We start from the raw sequence: 27,755 nt of genomic DNA, 5'->3' as shown, positions 1-27,755 counted from the left end.
CTATTTTGGAGATTCATCTGATTGAGGAGCTGGGAACTCAGCTTCACAAGACGAAATTCCCTCCTTCCTCGATGTAGGGGTAAGTAGATAAATTGCTCCCTTAAGGGCTGATTCCGAGTCTTGAACATAGTGGTCACACCCTCTCTTGGTAAGAGAGGACTCGGTCATAGTGGGACTATGACTTATTGTTCATTAGAAGAATCAGTGGTACTTAAGGAGTTAGATGTAACTATAGGGGCAAAACGGTAATTTGGTTCAGCTGTACTTACGTACAATTTGTGAATGGTCATCGCACTATTGATTGGTTATATCCAATGGACACAGAAATATATTCGTAGTGTGAATAGTGCAGTTGTCGGTCTTTAGTGGAGTGTCCGACAATTAACTGGATGGTGGATAATGTGATTAAAGAGTTTAGTCAATTATTCACATATCGTTAGAGCTTCAAGCTACAGGTCCATAAGGTTCCCTTGGTAGCTCAATGAATTCAAGTTGAGAATCAGTTTTTGGGTTAGTTTGAAATGTTCAAATTAACAAGAGGGAATTTGATTATATATATGATATAATTCAATTATATATGATATAATTGATATGATGTATTTGATATATTATTATTTGATTGGAGAAGTTAATATAAATATGATTATATTAAATGCCATAAAATAAAAAAAGAACTATGGTTTATATGTTGCATATTATGCAATATTAAAACTATAGGTTATAAATATAATATGATAAGTTAGTTATTGTATTTATTTATAATTTAGTTATTATATGATAATTGATATTTTCTTTTCTCAATAACTGACCTTAGTGGGTGGTTATACATGGTTTTATGGAAAATTGATTTTCAAAAATCTCTGTAGAGTGAACGACACACAACCGATCAGATTCACTATCGAGTGTCTAAACAATAGGATTGAGTTTACCATATGATAGTACTCATTTACTAAATGATGAGTGTCGAGTCTATACGATTGACTTCATCTACTACATGATTGTGTGATCGTTTCCTCGTTCACTCCAATCCTTCCCTCTATCTAAAATAGGCTAGGGCCCACAACTTCTAGATTTTCACACCGAGAATACCAAGGTAATCTTGTGGTTTTGTTCGATTGATCGAGGATCGAGTTGATACTCGTTGCTGGTGTTGGAAGGAGTTCGAGTTCCTGCTTGTTGCATTCAAGTTTGATCGAGGGAAACACTTGAAGAAAGAGTTCTTCAAAGGTATTATTTCTCTTATCCTTTGTATTTGATTCGAGGCATACTGTAATTTATTGATTAATGCATAATCGTTTCTGTATAATTGTAAATGTTTGAGTTCTTTCACAATGGAGTTTGGAACGATCCGCTTCCACTCAAAGGTCCTCTATATTTAGAGTTCCTTCAATTGGTATCAGAGCCAGGTTGTTCTGATTCCAAATTTTGTTGCTGTATTGAATGTCATTTACAGTCTTGGTGAGTTTTAAGTATTCTGCAATGCATTTAAGTGTTTAAGTGTGGTTGTGGATTTTATTGATGGATGTTTTCAGGATAATTGTCTCTATTTAAAGCTTTATTTACATTTACTAAAGTTAATTTGTAAGAGCCCCTACATTTTTGGGCATAATCAACTTGCAATTGAGTCTGTATCCAGTTTTTTTGTTTGTTTGATTTGTTCGTGTTGAAGCTTCAGACGCAAGGAGTTGTTGTTTACTTTGATAGAGAAGACAAATCGTTGGTCACATCGTGTGGCTCAAGCTAAACTATCGTTTAGATTTGGCTATGTGATCGTGTATAAATGTTCTACTCGATCGTGTAGTATTTGCTAAATGCTCGCATAGCTAATGCTACGCGATCAAGTAAAGAGTTTACTATATCATATTGCGTTGGCTACTCGATCGTGTAGATGCTCGGGGTAAATGATCGCAGATTCTATGATACTCGATGCATGGCGTGTACGCTAAATGATTATGTAGGCTAGCATGCTCATCGCATAGTCATTAGCTACACGATCACTCAGTATACGATACTTGACGTTTACTACTCGATCGTGTAGACAACCATGCTCATCGCATAGTCGTTGGCTGCACGATTGCATGGCATGCGTTACTCGATGCACTGCAAGATCGTGTGGACTTTCATGCTCATCGCATAGTCCTTAATGTTGGGTTTTATGCTCTAAAAACTCACAGCTTGTAAAATAATAAACATTCTCTACAATCAATATACTTGTTATTGATTTCATAAATTGTATGAAAGTCTAAATCCAATAAACTAAGACCCATGACTATTGTATGAGTACTTTAACTTTATGTGGAGACATAAGAGTGGATCAGGTTCGAGTAAAAAGTCAAAATGATCTATGGTACATGAATGAGGTTGGGTACCTTATTCTGGTAACACCATTGGATGCGGCCTACTCTGTAGTTGTTACAAAGAGTTGTAAAGTGCAACATACAACATGATCCTAATTCGTACATGTTATAACATGAGAAGTGGGGGCATCCTATGCAATGAGTTTGCATAAGATCAGGACCAAAAAATAAGTCACTCTTATTTTATAACGTTGTATACTGTTTAAGACTGACTATTTCACCTAGATGACCTAGGTAACTCGATCTTAATCCTGAGCTAACTATGAACTCTTGTTTATTTGGGATTGCCCTTAGATTTACATAATTGAGGGTTGGATCAACAGTGCTGGCTCAATAAGACTCCCATTTCAGGGGTAAGACCGGATAGATAGCTAAGGACATAGGGTGTAAGACGGAGTTCACGCCTACCCGATTTAGGGATAGGAGAAAGGTTGTTCTCTGAAGTATTGTATCCAGATTTTGAATAAAGGGCCTCACCCTCTCTGGGCTGAGAGAGTTTGGTTTAGTGAACGGATCACAAACCAGTTGTTCATTAGAGGATCAGTAGAGACTTAAGGAATAAGGCGTAATCTCAGGGGTAAAACAGATATTTGACCCAGCCGTTATTACGAACAACCTGTGAAGGGTCAACTTGTTGATTATGGTTAAATCATGAGAACATAATATATCTACAGTAAGGGGAGTGCAAATATGGGTTTTAGTGAAGTGACCCATTAGTTAACGAATGGGGATTAATCTGGTCTAATGAGTTTAGCCAATTAATTTTGGATCGTAAGTTAATTTGAAACGTTCAAATTAGAATTAAGGAAATTAGTAATTATATGAGATATAATTACATGTTTAATTTAAGAATTAAATGGAATAGGAAAATTTATATATTTAAATATATAAAGATGGATATGTGTTAAAATTAATTTAAAATTTGATATTAAATGAATTAAGTTTTATTTAATAATTAATTTATGAAATTAATTAAATTTTTCATTTTTAAAATGAAAATAGATTTAATAAAATCAAATTTTGATTTTTGAGATAAAATTGAAAAAGAGAAAACAAAACACACAAATGGAAAATTTGGATTTTCCATTATCCATCTTTCAAGTAGCTCACACAAAATGCATTCAACTTGGCCTTGTCTTATCCAAGCATGAGCTGCAACTCATGCAAGTCTCTCCTTTGCATGTTGATCTGCAATATAGTGAAGAGATTGGAGTTAAAATCGGGCATGCAATCTATAGAGATTTTGAGAGAAAAATTGGTTTGAAGAAAGAGTTCTTTAGCTAGTTTTCTGCAGTGAGCATTTCTCCTTCTTCCCTTGATTCAAGCTTGTTTTGAGTCCCACAACTCAATCTAGAGCACCAAGATAATAGTTGGGAAGATCTTGAGGTGGTCTACAACAAGGTTTGGAGAAGATAGTAACTGGTGAAAGAGCTTTGAAGAAGTTCTACAAGAGGTATGTCTTGAAACTCACTTGTTTCTGCCAAAGCATGCTTTATATTTTGCCAAAATTAGTGAATTTGGATGCTTAGATAATCCTTGTGCTTCTGTTATTGCTGATATAATCCTACACTTAGCCACGCGATCAACGCTACACGATCGTTTATACTCGATGTGTGTTACTCGACGATCTGAAGAAGATGCTACACGATCAAGTGACGAGGCTTCACCCGGGCGGTTCAAGACTCAGTTTGCCTGTTTGAATTGGTTGACTCAATTCTTTTGTAATAGTTAGCTTTTAAATTCTGGTTTTGAGGCATATTATCTCGATCCATCAACTTTATTGAATGTACATGTGATGTATGTTTATATTATATGTCAATTGAGAAGTTGGTGAAATGTGGACTTCTAAATGGTTTAGAAGAAAATTTTTTGCCAATATGTGAATCTTGCCTTGAAGGCAAAATAATCAAACGACCTTTTACTGGAAAAGGTTATAGAGCCAAGGAAACCTTAGAGCTTATACATTCAGACCCCTGTGATCCAATGAGTGTTAGAGCACGAGGTTGGTATGAATATTTCATCTCTTTCATAGATGATTATTCAAGATATGGGTATATACCTAATGTAACATAAGTCTGATGCTCTTAAAAAGTTCAAGGAATATAAGACTGAAGTTGAAAACTTGTTAGATAAAAAGATAAAAACACTACGATTTGATCGTGGTGGAGAGTATATGGACTTAGAATTCCATAACTATATGACAAAACATAGAATCGTGTCTCAATTCTCAACCCCAGGTACACCTCAGCAAAATGGTGTATCAAAAAGAAGAAACATAACCCGATTGGACATGGTTCAATCTATGATGAGTTATGCTCATCTTCCAGACTCGTTTTGGGGATATGCAGTAGAGACTGCAGTTTACATTTTGAACAATGTTCCCTCAAAAAGTGTTTCTAAAACACCTTTTGAGTTATGGAAAGGCCGTAAAGATAGTTTACGTCACTTCAGGATTTGGGGATGTCCAGCCCACGTGCTTGTGGCTAACCTAAAATGTTGGAACCTCATTCAAAAGTATGCCTATTTGTAGGTTATCCCAAAGAAACGATACTTCTATGATCCAAATGAAAATAAAGTGTTTGTATCGACAAACACTGCCTTTTTGGAAGAATACCACATAAGGGATCATAAGCCACGAAGTAAGCTTGTTTTAAATGAGATTTCTAATGAGACAGTTGAGACTTCAACAAAAGTTGTTGAACAGTCTGATAGATCAATAAGAGTTGTTGATGTCAGTACATCTAGTCAACCATCTCAAGAGTTGAGATTGCCTCGATGTAGTGGAAGGGTTATGAACCCACCTGTACGCTACATGGGTTTAACAGAAGCCCAAAACATTATATATGATGATGGAGTTGAGAATCCATTGTCTTATAAGCTAGCAATGGAAGTTGTTGACAAACATGAATGCTTTAAAGCCATGAATCAAGAAATGGAGTCTATGTACTTCAATTCTGTCTGGGAGCTTGTGGATCAACCTGATGGGGTAAAACCTATAGGTTGTAAATGGATCTACAAGAGGAAAAGAGGTGTAGTTGGAAAGGTACAGACCTTTAAGGCTAGACTTGTGGTAAAGGGTTATACTTAGGTTGGGGGAGTGGACTATGAAGAAACATTCTCACTTGTTGTCATGTTAAAGTCTATCTGAATTCTTCTATCCATAGCCACATTTTATGATTATGAGATAAGGTAAATGGACGTCAAGATTGCCTTTCCGAATGGTAATCTTGAGGGGACTATCTACATGGCTCAACCAGAAAGATTCATTCAACAAGATCAAGAGCAAAAAGTTTGCAAGCTTAATCGGTCCATTTATGGACTGAAACAAGCAACTAGATCTTGGAATATACGATTTGATACTGCGATCAAATCTTATGGCTTTGATCAGAATGTTGATGAGTCCTTTGTTTATAAGAAATTATCAATAGCTCAGTAGCTTTCCTTGTGCTATATGTGGATGAAATCCTACTCATTGGAATGATGTAGGTTTTCTTACTAACGTTAAGAATGGCTAGCCGCCCAATTCCAAATGAAAGATTTGGAGAGGCGCAGTTTATTCTAGGGATCCAGATCATAAGGGATCGTAAGAACAAAAGATTGGCCTTGTCTCAGGCATCGTACATTGACAAGATTTGACCAAGTACTCGATGCAAAATTTCAAGAAGTGTTTATTACCTTTCAGGCATGGAATTGTTTTGTCTAAGGAACAGTGTCCTAAGACACCTCAAGAAGTTGAGGAAATGAGACGGGTTCCCTACGCATCGTCTGTTGGTAGCCTTATGTATGCAATGTTATGTGCTAGACTTGACATTTACCATGCAGTAGGGATTGTCAGTCGATATCAGTCCAATTCAGGATTAGATCACTGGACGGCAGTCAAAATGATCCTCAAGTATCTTTGAAGAACGAGTGACTATATGCTCGTGTATGCATATAAGGATTTGATCCTTACAGGATACACAGACTCTGACTTTCAGACTGATAGAGATTCTCGGAAATCGACATCAGGGTCAGTGTTCACTCTGAATGGAGGGGCTATAGTATGATGAAGCATCAAGCAAGGACGCATCGTGGACGCCACTATGGAAGCCGAATACGTAGTTGCTTATGAAGTCGCTAAAGAGGCTGTTTGGCTTAGGAAGTTCCTTACTGATTTGGAATTTGTTCCAAACATGTCTTTGTCGATCACACTTTATTGTGATAACAGTGAGGTTGTGGCAAATCTTAAGGAACCTCGGAGTTACCGAAGAGGCAAGCACATAGAATGGAAGAATCGTTGTTGATCCATTTACAAAGGCTCTCACAGCTAAGTGTTCGAGGGTCATCTAAAGAGTCTAGGTCTACAGGATATGCGGTACCTTGTCTAGGGCAAGTGAGAGATGTTACTGGGGTATAGTGTATGCCCTAGTTTATTATATTTTGTACTGTCTTTTGTATTGTACATTAGTCTCCCTAGGCTTTAAGACAAGTGGAAGATTGTTGGGAAATCTCCTTGTAATCTCGTAGTTTGTAAACTCTGTAAACATATTATTATTAATAAAATAAGTGTTATTTTATAAGCATTTACTCAATCAAATAAACTAAGATCTGAGGTTATTTTATATAAATTTAAACAAGTATGTAGAGACACAGGTAGATCTTGTTTAAATTAATAACCTAAATGGTCTGTAGTAGATGGATAAGGAGGAATACCTTATCATGGTGACATTACGGATTCGGCCCGCTTTGTAGATGTTACAAAGTGTTGTAAAGTGTTACATATGGTCTGATCCTAATCATTTATGTGGAGACATGCGAGTGGGGGTATCCTATATAAAGAGTTTATATAAGACCGGACGACGACATGATTAGTCTCTTTATATAACATCGTTGATAATTGAGATTTACATTTCACTAGGATGACCACAGGTGACATGACCTTAATCTTGAGTGAGTTGGGAACTCTTACCTATAAGGGTGGTCCTTTGATTTGTATGGATGAGAGTGGTCAGATTGCCAACTTAACAAGCCTACCATTTTGGGGATTCGTTTGATTTGGGGAGCTAGGAACTCAGCTACACAAGACGAAATTCACTCCTTCCCTGAAGCAGGGGTAAGTAGATAAATTACTCCCTTAAGGACTGATTCTGGGACTTGAACATAGTGGCCACACCCTCTCTTAGGAAGAGAGGACTCGGTCATAGTGGGACTATGACTTATTGTTCATTAGAGCAATCAGTAGTACTTAAGAAGTTAGATGTAACTACAGAAGTAATACGGTAAATTGGTCCAACTGTACTTACGAGCGATTTGTGAATGTTCATCGCACTGTTGATTAGTTATATGGACAAAGAAATATATTTGTAGTGCAAATAGTGCAACAGTCGGTCTTTAGTGGAGTGACCAATAGTTAACGAATGGTGGATATTATGATTAAAAAGTTTAATCGGTTATTCACGTACCGTTGGAGCTTCAAGCTACAGGTCCATAAGGTCCCCTTGGTAGCTCAATGGATTCAAGTTGAGAATCAGATTTTAGGTTAGTTTGAGTGTTCAAATTAACAAGGGGGAATTTGATTATATATGATATAATTGAATTGATTCAATTATATGTGATATAATTGATAAAATGTATTTGATACATTATTTGATTGGAGGAATTAATATAAATATGATTTATATTAAATTCCATAAAAATAGAAAAAGAACTATGGTTTATATGTTGCATATGATGCAATATTAAAACTATAGGTTATAAATATAATATGATTAGTTATTGTATTTATTTATAAATTATTAATTATGTGATAATTAATAATTTTTTTTTCTCTATAACCGACTTGAGTGGGAGGTTATTTGCAGTTTTATGGTAGCTGTGAGATAAAAAAGAAAAATAGTTTTTCTAAATCATTCATTCAAATCGTTCTCACAAAAACACTATCGAGTAAAAGGTGTTTTACCAAACGATAGCCTCAGAGACTAAACGATCAAGTATCGAGTTTACTATACAATAGTTACTCGTTGCTACACGATTGAGTATCAAGTCTATACGATAGGCTTCTTCTTCTACACGATCGAGTATCAAGTCTATACGATAGGCTTCTTCTTCTACACGATCGTTTGATCGCATACTCGATCGTTTCCTCAATCGTTTACCTCCTTCTTCCCTCTATCCAAAGTCATACAGAGCTTAAAACTCCTGGATTCTCACACCGAGAATACCAAGGTAACCTTTGTGGTGGTGTTTTATTCTGTTCGAGGATCGAGGATTGAGTTGCACTCGATTGTGATCAATGTTCTTTCAAATGTTCGTTGAGATCGAGTAATGATCGTTGCATTCGAGTTCTTGTTTGGACGCGTTGGAGATTGATCGAGGAAAATACGTGAAGAAAGGGTTCTTCAAAGGCATTATACTCGATCCCTTGTAGTTACTTTAAAGAAGCATGCTGTAATTTAGTCTTTGTGCATAATCGTTTCTGTTAGACTGTAAATATATGTGTTCTTTCTCAATAGCATTTAGAACGATCCGCTTCCGCTTACTGGTTCTTTAATTTAGAGTTCCTTCAGCGTCTTATTGAAATTTTTTTCTAGTAGGTTGGGTTCGTGTCTTATGTTGGGTAAAGAAATTCTACGAACGCTTTTGGTGGTAATCCTTATGGTAATGAAATGGAGGCGTTTGATAATGCTATTTTGGATGGTGATTTATCTGAGTTGAGGGTGCAAGATAATTGATTCACTTGGACTAGTAATATTAAAGGGTCTGATTTACTACTAAATTAAATCTGTGTTGTCTAATGAAGCTTGGATGATGTCTTATCAGCATGTTTTTGTGTGGGTGTCCCCTTGGGGGTATTTCTAATCATAACTCGCTTCTTTTACCCATTAGTGGTGCGTTCAGTCGTCAGCCCTTGTTTTAAGATTTTTTAACCACTGAGCAATGTCTGTAAGCTTTGTGCATATTGTTGCTTTTGTATGGCCTCGCCATCAGGGTATGTCCCCTTTGGTCAGTTTAGTGAAAGATCTGAAAACTTTGAAATTTGTGCTAAGTAGGTTATTTGGTAAGCATATTTTTGTGTTAGGTTCTACTGTGAATTCTACTAGGGAAAGATGGAGATGGCTCAGGTGGCTGTGGAGGTTAATCTATTGTCTGATGTTTTAGTGGTTGAAGCTGCTAAGGCCACTAAGGAGTTTTGGAGGGAGGCTAGATTGGAGGAGGCTTCTCTTAGATAAAAATCTCAGGTAAGATGGCTAGAGTTGGGTGATCAGAATTTGACTTTTTTTTCATAAAAGTTTGTGTTCTTAGCAAAGCAGGAATGAGTTAACCTCGATGGTGGATAATGATGGGAATTAACATTTTTCTCATGAGAGAGTGGTCAGGGTTGCTATGGATTTTTTCCAGGGTAGCTTAGGTACCCATGCTATTGGGTAATAAGACCTTACTGATGAGATTAATAGCATTGTTAATTTTCATGTGTCTGATGATTGTGTGGTTGAGCTGTGTAGGCCGATTACTAGGGAGGCAATTAGGAGGGTGTTGTTTTCTATGAAGGTTGATAAAGCTCCTGGTATAGATGTTTTTTCTATGGGTTTTTTAAAATCTCCTTGGTCGATTGTAGGGATGACTTCTATGTTGCGACGAGTCATTTCTTTGATTCTTGTTATCTTCCTTCTAGGCTTAATTCCACATCTATTACACTTATCCGTAAGCAGGTGGGGCTAAGAAGATGGCGGATTTTAGGCCCATTTTGTGTTGTAATGTTGTTTGTAAATGTATCACTAAGTTGTTATTGACAGGTTAAGGGTGTGGTTACCTTAGTTCATTAGTGGTAATCAGTCTGCTTTTGTCTATAGGCATTCTATTACTGACAACATTCTTTTGTGTAAAGAAACCGTTGGTGCTATCATTTGAATAAATGATTTCCTCGTTGTGTGCTTAAGGTAGATCACCAGAAAGCCTATGATTCTATTAACTGAGATTTTCTTTTCAGTGTTCTGCTTGTCATTGGGACACCTTTGAGGTTTATTAGTTGGATCAGGGATTATATGCATCCCCTATATTTTTTGTGATGATTAATGGATTTTTGTAGAATTATTTTCCTAGTCGGAAGGGGCTGAATCAAGGTGATCCTTTGTCTCCCTTTCTGTTTGTTATGATGATGGAAGTTTTCTCTCGGATGTTGAATAAATCTTCGAAGTCATTTTCTTTTCATCCTAGGTGTGACTGTGTCAATTTGACGCATTTTTCATTTGCTGATGACTTGATGACTTTTTGTAAGGTTGATAGGGGTTTCTTGATGTTTGTTTGAGATGCTTTGACTCGGTTTGCTTAGTTATCTGGTCTTGTGGCTAATGTGGGAAAAAACTCGATGTTTGTGGTTGGTATGAGTTTGAAGGGTGCTTCTGACTTGGCTCATTTTATGGGGTTTGAGTTTAGCACACTTCTGGTGCGTTACCTTGGCCTTTCGTTACTGTCTGGGCATCTTAGGATGTCTGATTTTATGCCTTTGATTAAGAAGATTACGGCAAAGATTTGTAGTTGGACGGTGAAAACTCTATCTTTTGTTGGTCGTTTGCAGTTGGTTCAATCGGTTCTGCAAAGTTTCTAGGTTTTTTAAGCTAGTGTGTTTGTGTTGCCTCCCGAGATTACCCACGAGGTTGATCGTATTCTCAGAGCCTTCCTTTGAAAAGGGGTTTGGAGGGGCAAGGTGGGATGAAAGTTGCTTGGGATAAGGCTTGTATACCGAAGGTGGAAGGCAAATTAGGGATTTGCCGCTCTGTTACCTGGAATCTTGCTGCTATTCTGAAGATTCTTTGGTTGATTCTAGTGAGATCTTGTTCATTAGGTGGCTTGGGTGGAGGGGTATGTGTTGAGGGGTCGATCAAGGTGAATGTTTGTCTGTCTTGGTGTTTGAGAGTTGTTCTCCTTTTCTATGACATTTTGTTGCCTTTGGTTAGGTTAGATGTGGTTGGTGGTAGGGGTTTCTCTGTCTGGCTTGATCCTTGGTTGCCCGATAGGCCTATTTTGTTTCCCTATAATGAGAAGGTTGCATATGATGCTGCGAGTTCGTGAGAGGCTCATCTGTCTGATTTTTTGGATACAGATGCTTCTTGGTACTGACCATGTCTCTTGGGAGCTCTTGGCGTTGTCTGGTTTAGTCCATAATGTTTGGCCTCGTTTGGGGTGTGAGGATAGATGGGTTCAGGTGTCGGGGGAGCCTAATCAATTCTCTATGGGGAATGATTGGGATGCCCCACGTCTTAGGCGTTCTAGAATGTCTTGGTCTCATCTTTTCTAGTTTGGGAGAAGTATTCCTAGGCATTTTTTCTGTGTGGGGTCGATTGTGAGAGATCATTACTTTAAATCACGTATCGAACATGTATATACCACGTATCTAGATATATTCGTATCAGATGCTTATTTGATGTTGGTTATCTGCACAATTAGAAGTATATGTGCTTCCTAAATAGGAACCTTTTAAATTTATTTTTCAAAATTTATGGATCAAAATGGCCAATTGAAACCTTATGGATCCAATAAGCCTATTCTTAAAAAAAAAAAAAAATTGGAAGATTTAGGACATTAGCTCATTATATAACTAAAATTTCACAAGTGTCCTAAATTTTAGTAATATTTTATAGCTAGATTTTTAGCAACATGTTGGAACATTTTTTACCTTTCAAAATTCTCTCTCAGCTTTCAATTTTGTACTATTTTAAAATAAAAAATAAATAAACCATTTTATTTGTTGAAAAATCATTAGTTACATTTCATCAACAATCTTTCAAAATATTTAGTTATTACTTATTGTCAACATAAACATAGCTCAATTGACATAGCACTCATACTATCGACCTAGAGATTAGAGGTTTGATTCTCCCACCCCACACTTTAATTACAATACCTTTATAAAAAAATATAAGACGTCGCATGTAATGTGATTTTTTTTTACACAAATATACTTAAAAATGGAAATATATATCATATATACCTTACTCGTAGCTGCTTGACAATTCTAGTTTTCATTTATAGAAACTTTTTTAAAACTATTTTGGGAAGTTTATGACAGTAAGAAACTTACCTTACATTCTATTTTGTTATTAATATTATTATATATTTTCTTTTTAAAGAAAATGAATGGTAAAGAGGGCTGAAAACGTAAATTGGAATAAATTTTTTTTTTGTGGGTAAAATAATAGTTTATTAGACTATACATAAAAAATAGAAAAGCTTAGACTATACCTAGTTATTTAGGCTGTGTACAAAACCCTAAATTTAGAGACTAGGTAGTTTACTCATCAATTAAATAAAACAGTTAACCAAGCTCTACATGAGGCAATGATAAGATAACTCTCTCTCTCTCTCTCTCTCTCTCTCTCTTGTTGGGACATCCCTAATGGTAATGTAAGGTACTCAATTTGGGTGGTAAGCTCTTTTACATCTAATCCAGATGATGTTGCTTCAACATAAATTTTACTCCAACATGCCTCAAATTTTTCTCATGCTCAGCATGTATCGTAAGACATAAAAGTACATCCTTGTCTGTTAATGGAACAAAAGAAAACCAGAATTGCAAAGGAAAAACAGCACCTCGCAATTACCTCTATACAATTTACAGTAACAAGTAGAACTACTGTATCATCAAGCCTTTGAAGAAATCAAAGGGGTCTGCGAAGAGAAAAATATGAAGTCCCGCAAGTCTGAGGATGGGAGCCTTCATGCTAAATTAATCCTGGTATTGAGCTATAACCTGCAAATGTCATTTTCCCGTTTAGGAAACATGATCAAAGTAAAATGAAGAAAAGAAACTATGCAACCTTTTTTATATCCGTGAGCGTGAGTGTCTGGACCAACTCACGCGCACCTCGACTAATCTCACAAGACAACCCATCTGACCCTATTACATTTTGGTGTCAAGGCAACTCGTAGGATATTAAATCCTAAGTGCATGACCACCATGGATTGAACTCATTTCCTCTTAGCCCTTCATCAAATCCAAGCTTTTTATTTACCAGTAGACCAATCCATGACAGGTAAACTATGCAACTACTTCGATGCAATATTTTAGCAAAATTGCATAAAGAACGAACAAGAAAGAATTTGTACAAATCTAAAACTGAAAACTTCAATATCCTAGCAATTAACATTAAGACTTCCTATTCTCTCTATTTGTTATATTGTACTTGTTTACAGAGAGAATCCAAACTTCACTGTGACAAGAAGCAGTCATTATATTGAGCAGAACAATAATGTTTGCACGAATGAAATGCAACAAAATAAATGTCCAAGGCACAGGAAGGACTGAAATCATGGTGTTCCAAGAAATATAAAACACGATACTCAGAATGCACATGGCACATGGACGATGACTCATGTCACAAATGAAACTTAGCGAGCTTGCCTGAGATATTAAGGGTTTAGCATGCTCCTCCCACTCAGTAGACCACCTACGAGAACCCATTTCTATTGTGCTGTTTTTTAGTGAATGCAAAGCATTGCATTCGTTAGGAAATCCTCTGAAAAGCATCTGCACAAATCACAATAAACGAATTGAGAACACCGATCTAGTAAACAAAAAAATGGAAATCAACCATATCATATTCACATTTTATTGCAACTCTAGAAGATTTCTTATATGCAAGGATTTTTTAACCCTTTTTTTTCCTAATCATATAATATGCATGGTTTAAGGTGGAATACTTGTATCGTTATTACATTCATTCCATTAATCCATTTCATATAAATAACATTGATGATTTGATAGCATGCTTTGATTTTCAAATTTTTTTAACTCATAAGAGAAATAATGGACATAAGCATTACCCTACAATCATATTCAACATCCCCTGTTCAACGAAAAAACTTACCAATAGTTCATCTGCTAGCTCTGAAGATGATGAAAAGAGCAGACCATTTTCCCCTACTTTGACAAGTTCGTTGATGCTAGGAGAAAGTAAACAGAAATGTAGAATTGAAACAAATTACATGAGGATAATAAAACAAATCACAAGTTAAATGCCTTGAAAACCTCTGTATTACATGGAACAAATGGCAAAAAATGTGGACATGAGTTTACCAAGAGTAGGAAACCGCGCAGACGGGAAGCCCACAACCAAACATATCAACAACCTATTAATCAGGATGACACATTGATCACCTTCAGGAGTAAGCCTAAGGAAGAAAACTATCTCCTTAAAGCTTCGACTAAAGAATTATTGTATACCTTCATCGGGAGGTCTAAGCCTGATGAAGAAGTATGCAAACAAACACCCAAATCTGCTGATCCTGTGCAAATAATACATACGCATGTATATTGTTATTAGTCTTGTCAGAAAGAGAAAATGAGGGAGTATAAACCTTAGGTTGTTGCAAACTACCGAGAAGTAATGGGTAATCCTCTGCAGACAGCCACATTGTACGAAATGCCACACGTTTAAGGTGTAATTTACTGATCTTATCTTCATACTTTTGTCTGTCAGGCCCTTTACCTTTATAAACAAAGTCGCTAATTTAGAGAAGTCCAGGTGGAAGCAGATATTTCAGTAGGTGAAAAGCAATTTACCAGTAATTATGAATAATAACCTAGGGTATAAACATTGCTTTTCATCATAGTTTTCTTTCCAGATAAATTCGTCAGAAATTGAATCATCCTCATTTAGAATTGCAGCAACACGCCTATCATACATGACTGCAGCTTCTAAAAGGATACTAAAATCTTCATCTGGAGTCCTGAAAAAGACTACAGGAAGTTAGTGATCTCACGATTTGAAAAGACATTACAAGAAGCCAACAATATACCGGTTTTTTTTTTTTTTTTGGGGGGGGTGGGTGGGTGTGGGTGGGTGTGAATTGATAGTCTCAACCTTTTCAATTGAATGTTACAGTTAGAAATATTCAACTTTTTCCTTTTGAGTTCTGTGTGAACCCTCTTCTTTACCAAGGCTCAAAACTATCTTAAGGTGTTTCCTTTTCAAATAGGAAAAGTCATCATCTTCCAAATAAAGTATATTCAACAAGATTGTGTGATTAACTTTGACTAAAAAAACCGTAGGGTGCCAATGCAGGATCATATAGGAAGAGAATCCGGGAACCTACTAATTTGGGTGGGCAGCAAAATTTATACAAAGCCAGACATCTATGAATGTCATGCTTGGGAGTGCAACCAATGCGCATACCAATTATAAGCATTTAGATGTCAATTTTATAGCTACGCATCCCATGATTCTAAACAACTACTAAATGGCCACTTGAAGAATTTTCTGTAGATCTTAATATCCTGACAAGTGACAATATAAACTATCATATTCACTTTAACAATCAAACAACCAAAAACACCTAGAAAGAGTATTGAAAGTGCAATCATAGAACATCCTCCAAAAAAATAACTGTAAAATATCAATTTTTCAAGAATCATTACTAAATTAGGTCAAACATGAAAACCTAACCAGCTTGTGCTGCTCACAACAACTGCAGATCTGTTTTGCTTCAAGAAAATATCCTTGTCCACCAGGCGTGTTAACAATGTCTCCTGATGCTCATGACCTAACATTCTTGCACCTACTAATTATAGTGTTAATTTGAATGAACAAGGGAAATTCGAAATTTCTCTTACATTATATTATATCTATCCATTATTGAGTCTTTTGTTGAATAAGAAAATGTTATCTCCTAAACCTCCAATATATATATTGAAATGTAGATCTTACCATAGCTAACACAATCTTGAAGACCAAGAGGTTGAATTATATTATTATGTAGCCTACAAAACAACTAAAATGAACAACATACCTAGTTTACATTCATATCAGTATAGAAATAGAATGAAATAATAGATACAAACAAAACTTACCTCATGTTTTTCCTGGAGTGAAGCAACGTGGAAGAACCCTGGAGGTTGATCATAGAAAACGGTGGCTCTACATATTGAAAAGAGATGGAATAATGATTTATAATACTAGTAAATTTTCATGTGGTTCGATTAGATGAAATATGACTATGTTGCCATCCATCCAGCAGTCCAATCTCTTACTTGATATCCCAGTTTTCCGCCAATTCATGTTGCATTGCCTTCGTGACACAAAAGGAGCCATCTGCCATCTTCCCAAAATGCTTTTCAATCCTAAGCACACGTCAAATTATAATTAGCCAAGAATAGATTGGTCACACACTGAATGGACAAAAGAGGGCAGGGAAAACATATTCATTACCAACGGTATACTGCAACAAAACTGTTGTTTCTTCCTAGGGATAGGGCAAGCAAAGTATGACCAAAATTATGCCAATCAATGATAAATGCAGACCGCTTTAGAACACTAACCCATTTTACAGCAATTAATGTTGGAACAGAAGGAGGATTCTGTTGAAGAGAAACTCAAAGGATTATTGTACAGATTGAAAATAAAGAATAAATCTCAAAAAATACAATGGAAAAGCAGATGTAACATAAATGCCTTTCACTAAGTCTCATATGTGAAAAATACATCAAGATAACGAACTTCATCTAGTTACAGAGAAACTGAGAAAGGTCAAACAGTAGATTGTTAATTTAACCATCACCACCCTACAGGTGCCCCCTCGGGTGGGGGTGGGGGACAAGTGTGCAAACATTGCATCCTTGAAGTACAACTTCAGAAACATACAAAAGTACTTGTAAAATATGATTCTAGATCCTAGTGAACACAGCCAGTCAATGTCTCGTAAAAATATCTTAAAGGTGTAAAAGAGGAAACCAGATAAATAAGAATCTGTTTGTTTGCAGGCAAATGGCCCCTGAGTCTGGAACTGTAGCAAGAAACTTTAATACGACTTGAAGCAACTTAGGATAAAAAGGAGGAAATCAATCAAATATCATTCTATGAATGGCTTATTCATATGCATATTAAATTTCAATGTTTCGTTCATATCAAAACGAAGCACAATCATATGCTTTACCATCAAGAAACTCTTCCTCACCTATGAATGGCTTAAGAGGTGAGGAGTACGTGTCAAAAAAAAATTCTGGAGACAACTCAATGTCCAGAAACCAAATAAAAAAAATATACCATGTGATGTGCATTTGTTTAAATATGATGTAATCATGAAGATACGTGATAATTTTAACCATTTATTTACCTGCACAATGAAGAAGGCAGGTGAATGAATTCTAACAATAAGGAACCAAAGAAGCATAAGAAACTGAATGAGTGGCTTGAGCAGTAGTGTTACAGGCCGGAATATCCATGGCAGATTTTGAAGGAATTTTGGCCACGGTGTCTGTGATGTACAACAATAGGATTTGAGAAAGTCTAGTAGATGATGTTATTTTCTTTACTTAAATAAAGTAGAAAGAAGAAAAACAAAACAAAATAAATAAACACTTCTACATAAGTACCATGGTATGAACATGAATAGATTTGTGCTCTAGAAGTGCAGAGTGGGGCTGAGAGCCTATTTAACAACCAAATTTAAAATTAGCATCCTATAAACATGATAAAATGATAAAACTTTCAAGATGAATTGAAGACTTGTAATCAGAAATTGGAATAAATGATATTAAAAAAATAATGGTCTTCTAGATAACATCTTGCATCCAGTAGGTCAAAACAACTGCACATGAAAATATTCCTCGAGAAGGTTGGGTGGTAATATGGGAAATTACCTTAAAAAAAGAACAAGATAAAGAAGGAAGAACAATGCTCCCTAATAACATGGAAGTGCGAAAATACAAAAAACAAATAAATACGTGAACAGAACATTTTAGTTTAACCTATTGTATTAGCATACCAACCTCCATAAGCAACAATGTCCACCTCCAAATTTGCCTGTAATATCAATCGAAGAGCCCAAATATCAATCAGAGTTGAAGAAGAAAATTATGAAAACCATCACTACATTGAGAAAATCGTTATTCATCCATTGTATTTAAAGAACAATTCTTTCTACTTCTGAATTATCTTTTTCTTCTACTTCAGAAGTATCATGGTTCACATACTCCTACAAATCTTAATTAGTGATATCAAACTGATCTGATAAAGGCAGATGATTGAGAAATGGGATATCCATTAAGATAAATATAAGACAACACAACGGTTCAAATAGGCATGAACGCCCAAGGTCACAAGGAGAATTACAAAAAAGAACTTCAGTTGGTATGAATAACAATAAGGAGTGAAATTGCAAGAAGCTTTTTTCAACAGGTTACAGTGGTATACCATATCAGAACTTCAAAGTTTAGTAATAAACCAAATCAAGAAAATCTTTAAATTCTCTATAGAAATCCAAGAAATCACCGATTACCAACAATGAGCAGCTAAATTGAACATTCATTACACCAATCAAGGCTCAATTGAAAACACGATCCAACGATACCTGGCAGGCAAGAGAAAGAGCTTGATACTGCATGCGAGGACTTCGACCAAGATCACCAAGAACAACTACACAAGCTCGGCCTCCCTTCCCTTTCCTGCTGGTCTCCTCCATCATTTCCTTTTAAAACTTCCACGATCAGTTAGTTACGATCCCAAGTCCCAATTATGTTAAAATTCTAATGTAAATTTGTTCAAGAAAATCATACCTTAGAAAAGACAATCTAGGAAGTTTTGCTCTGCCCTCTATTGGGTTGCTAATTGCTAGTAGTTGGAAATTTGGTGCATCAAAAACATCGGCAGCAATGCAATGGGGCTGCTAAAAACCATACCTTAGAGGTAGCATCATTTTTAATATTAGGATTTATTTTTGAATTATATCAAAGAATTCTAAATTAACCTCAAATATAAACAGTAGTAAAGGGATAAAAAGTAATGTGATTTTCTCGGTTTGACTGAACTAGAAATTGGATAATTTTTTAGATTCAAAATTACCCTAAAAAATATAAATAGTAGTTCGAAGGAACTGAGAATTGACCTCAATGAAAGTTTCAACCCAAAAGAAACTGAAGGCATATTACATTTACAGCTGTCCAACTCAAAAGACAACCTACCAATAAAGCTTCAATCTAAAATAAAACTTCAACTAAAGAGAAAATCCTCAAACTAAAACAATCCAAGAAGTGTGAAAAGTAAATAAGATGCCTAAAGGTCCATCTTTCTCATGCCTCCTCTTGAGCATTGCCAGATTCATAATACTCATCCCACATCACCAACAAAATCTGTTGGTGGGTCATTACATAACAGGAATTTTTTTAATGAAACAAAGCTTTCGTTGAAATAATGAAAAGAGACTAATGCTAAAAATACAATGAAACAAATAAAACAAGACAAAAGAAAACAAGTGCAATCTAAATACATAAAACTATGCTAGAAAAGTAAAGGCATTCCAATTTAAACTTAAGTCTTGTGTGGAGAAACCGACAAAATGCTTCGAAAGAGAACACCAGGTCTTTGTTGATAAAAAAACGACTTTTATTGAAAAAAATGAAAGAATACACGGGCATACAAAAAAACTCAACCCACAAAAAAAGGCACCTCTCCTGACAGGAAGGGTATCCAGCTATGAGAACATCAGGTGAGTCATTACATAACACGAACAAGTAAGTATCTTTATCAAGGAGATTGTCAAACTACATGGGCTTCCATGTACATCGTTTATGATCCTCCTCCACTACCTCTACTATCATTCCACTGTTCATGGTTAGTACTAACAATATCCTTTTAGAATTTTTGTTTAAGTGGCAACTGAAAGGGCAAGTTTTTAATAGTAGTAATAACAATTTAAGATTCGATAAATGTTTTTGGTTAAATTTGAGGCTTACACCTTATACCACCTCAAGACTTACGCCTCGCCTCTTCAAAAAGAAAAGACTCAAGCCACCTTTAGCCTTTTAAAACATTATTTGTTGGAACTATAAAATTCAGCATTGCTTTCACAATTTTATTAAGCCCACAATCTGTATTTCCTTGCTTTTTCTTATTTCTCCATTAGAAATAAGCCCCCAAGGCCAAAAAAATACATTTTAACTTCTAAAACCTCTTTTCTTTTCTCGAAGGATTTCAACTTCTAAAACTTTAATTTAGTAACAAAGGCCTTGAAGCAATATATCCACCACGGTGCATGTGAGAAACTCATAGGCATAACACAAATAAGTAGAGCACACAATCCTACGAGTTGAAAAATGTCTAAACGTGAGATTTCTCGAGTACATTTGGATAATTGGCATGTTTAAGGAATCAAGAGACATTTATGATGTCATAGAAACAACACCCTTGATTTACATAATCTTCAATGGGTTTCATTTGATCTATAATTAAGTTCAGCATCATGTAAATCTGCTTGGAATCACTATGTGTTTTATCATGTGCTATGAATCGATGATGGATTCCAAATACTTCAATGAAACTAAAACCAGGAGATTTTTTCACTCCCCTCCTTTCCATAGCTTCTCTAATGTTTTTGGCATCATCCCAACGCTTATCAGCAGCATATATATTCGATAAGCCAACATATCTACCATCATGATTTGGATCTAACTCAACAAGCCTCCTTCCTACTACTTTTGCAAGGTCTAGTTTGCCATGTTTCATGCAGCCACTAAGGAGCGCACCTAACATGGAAGACGTTGCTTGGACAGGCATTTGACACAAGAATTGATGTGCCTCTAATACCTGACCAGCTCGTGATAAGGCATCTACCATACAAGCATAATGCTCAACCTTTGGAATCATACCATGTTTATGAAGGCAATCAAAGAAATACCAAGCCTCTTCCACCAATCCCCCATGAGCACAACAACTTAACAAGCACAAGTATGTGATCTCATCTGGCACAATCCCAACCATTTGCATCTCAAAAAACAAGTCCACGGACTCTTTAATCAACCCATGTGTTGCCAAACCTCCAATTATAGCATTCCATATTAGAACATCAGCCTGTTGTGGTGAACATGCACGAAAGACAGTCAAAGCTTCATGTATTGCACCACATTTAGCATACATGTCAACTAGAGATGTTTGCAGCACAATTGTCAATGGCAACTCATTCTCAACTATATAATGGTGCATCTTCCTCCCATATTCAAGTGCCCCCAAATGGGCACAAGCACACAAAACACTCACCAAAGTCACCTCATTCGCCATGAGTTCACCAAAGCGCATGCGCTCAAAAAGGGCCATGGCCTCCCCATATACCCCACCTTTAACATACCCATCGATCAAAGAGCTCCATGAAACAACATCCCTATCAGGCATTAAATTAAACACCTCCCTAGCCATATTCAAATCCCCACATTTGGCATATCCATCCAACATGGCATTCCAAGACACCAAATTCTTCGTTGGCATTTCATCGAACACCTTGCGTGCAGATACAATATCTCTACAAGAGGCATACATGTGAATCAATGAGTTTTGTATGAATTTGTCAATCTCATGCCCAGATTTAACAACATGAACATGCACCGCCATCCCAAGCTCCCGATTCAACAATTTGGCAGTCGCCTTCACCAAAAAGGGGTATGTCAAGTAATCAGGGGAGACCCCATTTCGCAGCATTTTGATGAAGACTGTGATTGAAGGATTTGGGTTTTTGGTATTTGAAAACCCCCGTATGAGAGTGTTCCAATTGAAGGTTGTAGGGTTCAGAAGATTTAATAGCACCTTATACGAGTAATCGAGATCCCTAGCAGGGGAGAGTGCAGAGAAGGAGAGAAGTTTGGATTTGATGGTGTCATCTTGAGAGATGCCTAAAGTGAAAAGTAGAGCATGGATTCTCTTGAGTTCAAATATTGATTTGCACCCGTCGAGAAGTGAGATTAGAGTTTGATTCAGAAAGGCAGTTTTGCAGAAGGAAGTTGCGTTCAACATTTGATGAAAGCATTTGACACTGCAACATATCAATTTCTTTCAATTGACTAACACTTCAATCATATAAAACATCTCAAAAAACAATAAAGGTGACTAATAGACCATATAACCTATAAAAGGGAGAGAAAATAAAGATCTTCACATTTTTTAACATTTAAGATGGAAGAACTGTGGCCATGTGCAACTTAGAAAGATTGAAAATGACTCAAAATAAACCATACACCAAAAAGAGCTGATGATAGATGGTTCATGAACTCAAACTTTGACCAGTCCACTAGAGTGGACAACCTAATGCATACAGCACAAACTCAAAATTCGTTTTCTAGACCATGTTTCCAGCCCGATAACCACATAAACATGCTTTTGACAAGAATATCACACTTTCATATAGTTTCACAAAATCTCAACATAACAGCTTGCTTGACATTACACGGGCAGATGTTCTTAACTTAATAAGAACCTTAAAATTCAATTTTAACATGCTAATTTAATCCCGAACTATTGAGATTTCAAGAATTATAAGCTAATTTACAGCATTTAAAACAACTCCGAAAGGCCTAAACGAAACTTTACTACTCAAAACTCACCAAAGCAGACTTGGGCACTAGAAAAGTGTTCGAATAGGTCCTATATCAGTCCAACGCTACAATATAATAGTTCTAATGGTCAGAGACTAAACTAAAATATTTAAAAAGAGTTCAAAAGAAGTTCAGAGCATTCTTACCTGCTGAGTCTTACTCAAAACGATTCAAATCCTCGTTGGTTGGTGATCGAATTAGCTTAAAACCTATAAATTTCATGTCGTTAGAGAGTGGATAATGTAAAACAGAGGTCGAATGAAGAGGGGTTAGAGACAAAAGTCACCGAAATAAGAGAGAACGTTGCTGAAAGGTGATCAAATTGGTTCGAAGTCGCAAATCTAACCTCCTTAAACTATGGGTGGTCCGAACGGACAGCGAGTAGCCTTCAAAAAAGTCATTTTCTTGCTTGAACCGTTGATGAGCGTCAGAGTCGCGTGGGTTTGAGGCCACAACCGCCCGCAGATCAGTTCGGGGTCGTGGTCTGCACGTCGACGGAGCGTGGATCTCGCGTCACTCGCTCGCCGGAAGCTGCTGTCAACCGTCGCCGTTCCTGGTTCTTCGCCAGAGAAGAAGAAGCTGCCGGAGAAGGGGGAGAAATGGAGGGACGGATCGAGGGAGAAGAGAATAGCGGCGACGGCAGTCTCACGCCAGAAAGAAGGGGGAGGGAGGGGATTTTGGGAAATTTGTTAAACTTAAGACCAACTTAAAAACCAGTTTTTTTTTTTTTTTTTTTTTTTTTTTAACTTATGACCTCCTCGCCGTTTTTATGTTTTTTAACCTGACCCACAAAAGTATGATAGCTAATTTTTTTTGTTGATGTCATAGGACAAAGACTCATCATGGTTGGGTTCAACTTCCCAACTCGACGGTAGATGTTCTCCAGCCTGATGACACGTCACAACTCAAACTTCACCTTTTAACAGTTGTTGCTACAAATCGTCACTTGCAATAGGAAGGATTAATCCAGTATGGCGCATTTAGTAAAGCTCTATCCCGATTTCATTATTAGAGTGATGTTTAAATTTGTTTATCGTTGATGCACCTTCCACTCCCGATAGGGATACCCACCCAGCCCGATCAAACCTGCAAAGTTCTCACCCGAATTCATAAAAAAAGTGCGACATCAGAAATACAACCCTATTATGTTCTATACGTTCAATGATTAGGAACCATGCACCTTCCACTCGCGATAGGGATGCCCCACCCAGCTCGACTACCACCTTGAAAACCTTACCCCTGTTTCAAACAGAAAGCCCGATTTTAAAAATTTTGGAGAAGATCGATTGAATAATATTCACGAATTTCGATCGTTGTAGAGGTAGATATTCGTAAGAAGCCCCCTTCTTCTACCCACGTCGTTCAGTTGTTTTCACCATCTCACGCCTCTAAATAGTGAACAACGGGGATAGAGGTAATAAATGTACCCACATTGAGATCCTCCATTAAATCGAGCTTCTCTTTACACACTAAGTTCAATTTTTAAAATCGGGCTTTCTTTTTTAAATCAAGTTAAGGCTTTTCATGTGGTAGTTAGGCTGGATGGGGCATCCCTATCACGAGTGGAAGTTGTGTGATTTCCCAAGTGTTGAACGTATAGAACAAAACATGGTTGTATTTCTAATGTCGGGCTTTTTTTTTGAATTCGAGTGAGGGCTTTGCAGGTTTTGTCGGACTGGGTGGGGTATCCCTATCGCGAGTATAAGGTTAGTCAATGGTGAATAAATTTAAACATTGGGCTCTAGTAGTGAAATCGGGACAGAGCTTTACTAAATGTGTCAAGTTAGGTTAATCCTCCTTATCGCGAGTGACAGTTCGTGACAACAACCGTTAAAAGGTGAAGTTTGGGTCGAGACATGTCATCGGGTTAGAGAATATCCACTGTCGAGTTAAGGAGTTTTAGCCTAACCATGATGAGCCTTTGAAGGTGGAAATTGTCCTATGATGTCAGCAATGTTAGATATGGGGGAGTGTTAAAAACATAAATACGCATGCAAAAAGGTCATCCGTACAAAAAACTCAAAACCAATACATAATTGACGTCTTTTTTTGTAAATATGTTTTTTTACTTTTTGAAAATGTGAGTATATCCACTTCTCCCTCAATTTTTGAAGTTCTCCTATTCATGTTTTATCTTATATTATCAAAACACCACATTCCAAAATTGATCTAAGTATAAAAAATTCATTTAAAAGTAAATATGCTTTAACATCTTGTTTAATTTATAAGCATCATTGGAAAGAACACGAAAAAAACATATGAAAATGAGTGGTCATTTAGCTAAAATGGAGTTATATTGATCAAAACAAAATTATCGTTCACACAGCAAAAGTGCTCAATCGCTTACCTTCAGTGCACGACCTTTGCAATTTTGTTTTGGTCATATCCCTATTGATACAATTTCGTTTTAGCTAAATGACCACTTATTTTCGTACTTTTTTCATGTTCTTTTCAACCATGTTTGTAAACTGAACAAAAACTTAAACAATCTTTGACTTTAATACACCAAAATTTATATTTATATAAGTTTAAACATTGAAAGACTAAATATTGTTGGAAAGAACACAAAAAGACATATGAAAATGAGTGGTCGTTCAACTAAAATGGAGTTGTATCGATGAAGACATGACAACAACAAAAAAAAAACCTTAACGTTCATACAGCAAAAGGTGCGCAATTATTGACCTCATGTGTGCAATTGCTAAGCTCTCGCTTTGCAATTTTGTTTTGGTAATATCCACGTCAATTTTCCTTTTTAACTAAGCGACCACTCGTTTTCATACATTTTTTCTTATTCTTTCCAACAATGCTTTATAAAAAGAACAAATTTAAAAGAATATTGAACGTAAATGACATTACAACATTCAAACTTAGATAAATTTCACTTTTGGGTATTAAAGTCGAAGATTGTTTAAGTTTTTGTTTAGTGTACAAGAATGGTTGGAAATGATATGAAAAAATATATGAAAATGAGTGTTCATTTAGCTAAAATGGAGCGCATTTGAGGTGGGATCACACACCTTTTCCTACACGAACGTTAATTTTGTTTTGGTCATATTTCCATCAATACAACTTCATTTTAGCTAAATGATCACTTGTTGTCGTACAATTTTTCATGTTATTTCTAACCATGCTTATAAACTGAGAAAAATGTTAAGCATATTTGTTTTTAAATGGCTTCACAAAGTTTAAAGTTGGATCACTTTTTGTATGTGATGTTTTGGTTTTTGGGATTGAGGCCCTAAATCTCGTGAGTTTCATAGTTTGTAATTGTAATGTACAAACAATTTTATTATTTAATAAAATATCATTCGACATTTCGTAGCATTAACCCATAAACCAATAAACTAACATCCTAGGTTATCTTCTATAGTTCAAACATGTATGTAGAGACATACATGTAGATCATGTTTAAGTGATAACCTAAATAGTCTATAGTAGATGGATAAGGTTAGGTACCTTATCCTGGTGACACTACGAATACAACCCGCTTTGTAAATGTTATAATTGTTGAAAAGTGCTACAAATAATCTGATCTTGATCATTCATATAGAGACATGTGAGTGATGGTATTCTATAAAAAGGAGTTTGTATACGATCAAACCACAAAATGAATTGTCTCATTATATAACACCGTTAATAATAGAGACTTATATTTCACAGAGATGACCATAGGTGACATGACTTAAATTCTGAGTGAGTTGTGAACTTCTGTCTATGAAAGCGGTCCTTTGATTTGTATGGATGAGAATGGCTAGATCGCCAACTCGATAAGCCTACCATTTTAGGGATTCATTTAGTTGTATAACTAAGAATATAGATACACAAGATGGAATTCACTCATTCCCTAATGTTGGTGTAAGTAGATAAATTGCTCCCTTTAGGTTGATTCCGGACTTGAACAATATAGTACCACACGCTCTCTCTTGGCCCGAGAGGGGTTTGGTCATAGTTGGACTATGACTTATTGTTCATTATAGGGATATGGTACTTAAAAGCTAGATGTAACTATAGGGGCAAAACGACAATAATGGCTCAGCTGTACTTACAAGCAATTTGTGAAGGATCATCGCACTGTTGACTGGTTATATCTAATGGACACATAAAATATATCTGTAATACGAATAGTGCAATTATTAGTCTTTAGTGGAGTGACCAACAGTTAATATATATTGAATAATTAAATTAAAGAAGTTTAATTAATTATTCAAGTACCACTGGAGCTTCAATCTACAGGTTCATAAGATCCCCTCTGTAGGTCAACATGGATTATTGAGGAATGATGATCAATTTTGATTAATTTGAATTGTTCAAGTTAATTGAGGGAATTAATTATATATGTGATATAATTAATTTATCTTAATTATATATGATATTTAATATAAAATTTATTTGAGAGGAATTAAATATTTGAATATGATTCAAATATTAATTATATGGATGAGATTCATATAATTATATTTAGTATAAATGTGATTTATGTTAAATACCATAAATGATTGAGAGAATTAAAAACTATAGGTTATATTGTATTTGATACAACATAAAAACTATAGATTATATGTTATATTTGATATAACATATAGTTATATATACATACAATAAATTATTTATTATATATATACAATTAATTTAAAATTAAATTTATTTTAAAAATTAAAGGGAGGGAGTTACAACTCCCTCCCCTTAATTCTCTCAATCAGACGTGAGTGAGATGTAATTGGGAAATATTTTTTATCTTCTTCTTTTTCTCGATAAGGAGAATACATAAGCTTTTTGTTGATTAAATTCTCATTGCGTTCTACAAAAAAGATTTATCTTGTTTTCTCAAATTGCTCTCCTTCTCCGAAAAAGATCTCAGAGCCCACACATTCCTAAGGATTCTCTTCCCCTACAGAGAATATAAAAGAAACTCTTGTGGTGGTGTCTAGGTTCATGATCGTTCGTGATAGAACGTGGAGGGATTATGTGAAGAACGGTTCTTCAAGGGTAGCAATTGTTTTCTAACCCTTCTTCTTCTTTTGGAATGCATATTGTAAATTTCCTTTTGATGCATACTTGTGTACTGT

The 27,755-nt window shown here is 35.9% G+C and overlaps 3 protein-coding genes across 17 annotated transcripts; 1 reads left to right on the top strand and 2 right to left on the bottom strand.

Annotated features, from left to right (window-relative positions):
* The first annotated feature begins 9,272 nt into the window (after positions 1 to 9,272).
* Positions 9,273 to 11,631, top strand: LOC150032007 (uncharacterized). The gene is made up of 6 exons (XM_090308350.1): positions 9,273 to 9,338; positions 9,437 to 9,535; positions 10,666 to 10,923; positions 11,007 to 11,149; positions 11,291 to 11,378; positions 11,437 to 11,631. Exons 1-6 carry the CDS (start codon positions 9,273 to 9,275, stop codon positions 11,629 to 11,631), a joined length of 849 nt encoding a protein of 282 aa, XP_090164476.1.
* Positions 11,632 to 12,750: 1,119 nt separating this feature from the next.
* Positions 12,751 to 23,110, bottom strand: LOC120067003 (UDP-Glycosyltransferase superfamily protein). 13 transcript variants are annotated; one of them, XM_039018362.2, is made up of 19 exons: positions 23,033 to 23,110; positions 22,833 to 22,895; positions 18,886 to 18,992; positions 18,681 to 18,797; positions 18,100 to 18,133; positions 17,704 to 17,759; positions 17,445 to 17,585; positions 16,541 to 16,689; positions 16,363 to 16,452; positions 16,183 to 16,249; positions 16,040 to 16,103; positions 15,779 to 15,893; positions 14,896 to 15,062; positions 14,711 to 14,821; positions 14,557 to 14,618; positions 14,410 to 14,462; positions 14,201 to 14,276; positions 13,735 to 13,860; positions 12,751 to 13,083 (listed from the first exon to the last, which is right to left on the bottom strand). In XM_039018362.2, the coding sequence occupies exons 4-19, from the start codon at positions 18,792 to 18,794 to the stop codon at positions 13,060 to 13,062; spliced, it is 1,449 nt and encodes a 482-aa protein (XP_038874290.1). In that variant the 5' UTR covers positions 18,795 to 18,797; positions 18,886 to 18,992; positions 22,833 to 22,895; positions 23,033 to 23,110; the 3' UTR covers positions 12,751 to 13,059. The 13 variants fall into 13 exon arrangements, with proteins under 13 accessions (XP_038874290.1, XP_038874283.1, XP_038874291.1 ...); XM_039018355.2 differs by having other exon boundaries at positions 18,886 to 19,008; positions 23,033 to 23,107; XM_039018363.2 differs by having other exon boundaries at positions 15,779 to 15,890; positions 18,886 to 19,008; positions 23,033 to 23,107.
* On the bottom strand, positions 20,394 to 23,109 carry LOC150032006 (Pentatricopeptide repeat (PPR) superfamily protein). Of its 3 annotated transcripts, none has more exons than XM_039018353.2 (3): positions 23,033 to 23,109; positions 22,833 to 22,895; positions 20,394 to 22,127 (listed from the first exon to the last, which is right to left on the bottom strand). In XM_039018353.2, the coding sequence occupies exon 3, from the start codon at positions 22,106 to 22,108 to the stop codon at positions 20,477 to 20,479; it is 1,632 nt and encodes a 543-aa protein (XP_038874281.2). In that variant the 5' UTR covers positions 22,109 to 22,127; positions 22,833 to 22,895; positions 23,033 to 23,109; the 3' UTR covers positions 20,394 to 20,476. The 3 variants fall into 3 exon arrangements, with proteins under 3 accessions (XP_038874281.2, XP_038874279.2, XP_038874278.2); XM_039018351.2 differs by having other exon boundaries at positions 22,973 to 23,046; XM_039018350.2 differs by lacking the exon at positions 23,033 to 23,109 and adding an exon at positions 22,696 to 22,751 and having other exon boundaries at positions 22,833 to 22,897.
* Positions 23,111 to 27,755: the final 4,645 nt, after the last annotated feature.

The sequence above is a fragment of the Benincasa hispida genome, chromosome 12 (assembly GCF_027475165.1).
Source record: "Benincasa hispida cultivar pf3 chromosome 12, pf3_genome.v1.1, whole genome shotgun sequence".
Taxonomy (NCBI): domain Eukaryota; kingdom Viridiplantae; phylum Streptophyta; class Magnoliopsida; order Cucurbitales; family Cucurbitaceae; genus Benincasa; species Benincasa hispida.
This window is presented reverse-complemented; position numbering and strand designations above follow the sequence as displayed.

Coding starts and splice junctions, on each gene's coding strand:
- LOC150032007 (XM_090308350.1), top strand. CDS start 9,273: ATGTCTGTAAGCTTTGTGCATATTGTTGCTTTTGTATGGCCTCGCCAT. Junction 9,339..9,436: donor ATCAGGGTATGTCCCCTTTG/GTCAGTTTAGTG, acceptor GAATTCTACTAG/GGAAAGATGGAGATGGCTCA. Junction 11,150..11,290: donor GCTATTCTGAAGATTCTTTG/GTTGATTCTAGT, acceptor GCCTTTGGTTAG/GTTAGATGTGGTTGGTGGTA.
- LOC120067003 (XM_039018362.2), bottom strand. CDS start 18,794: ATGATGGAGGAGACCAGCAGGAAAGGGAAGGGAGGCCGAGCTTGTGTA. Junction 18,134..18,680: donor CTCTTTCTCTTGCCTGCCAG/GTATCGTTGGAT, acceptor TTGATATTACAG/GCAAATTTGGAGGTGGACAT. Junction 17,586..17,703: donor CTATTCATGTTCATACCATG/GTACTTATGTAG, acceptor TGTACATCACAG/ACACCGTGGCCAAAATTCCT.
- LOC150032006 (XM_039018353.2), bottom strand. CDS start 22,108: ATGTTGAACGCAACTTCCTTCTGCAAAACTGCCTTTCTGAATCAAACT.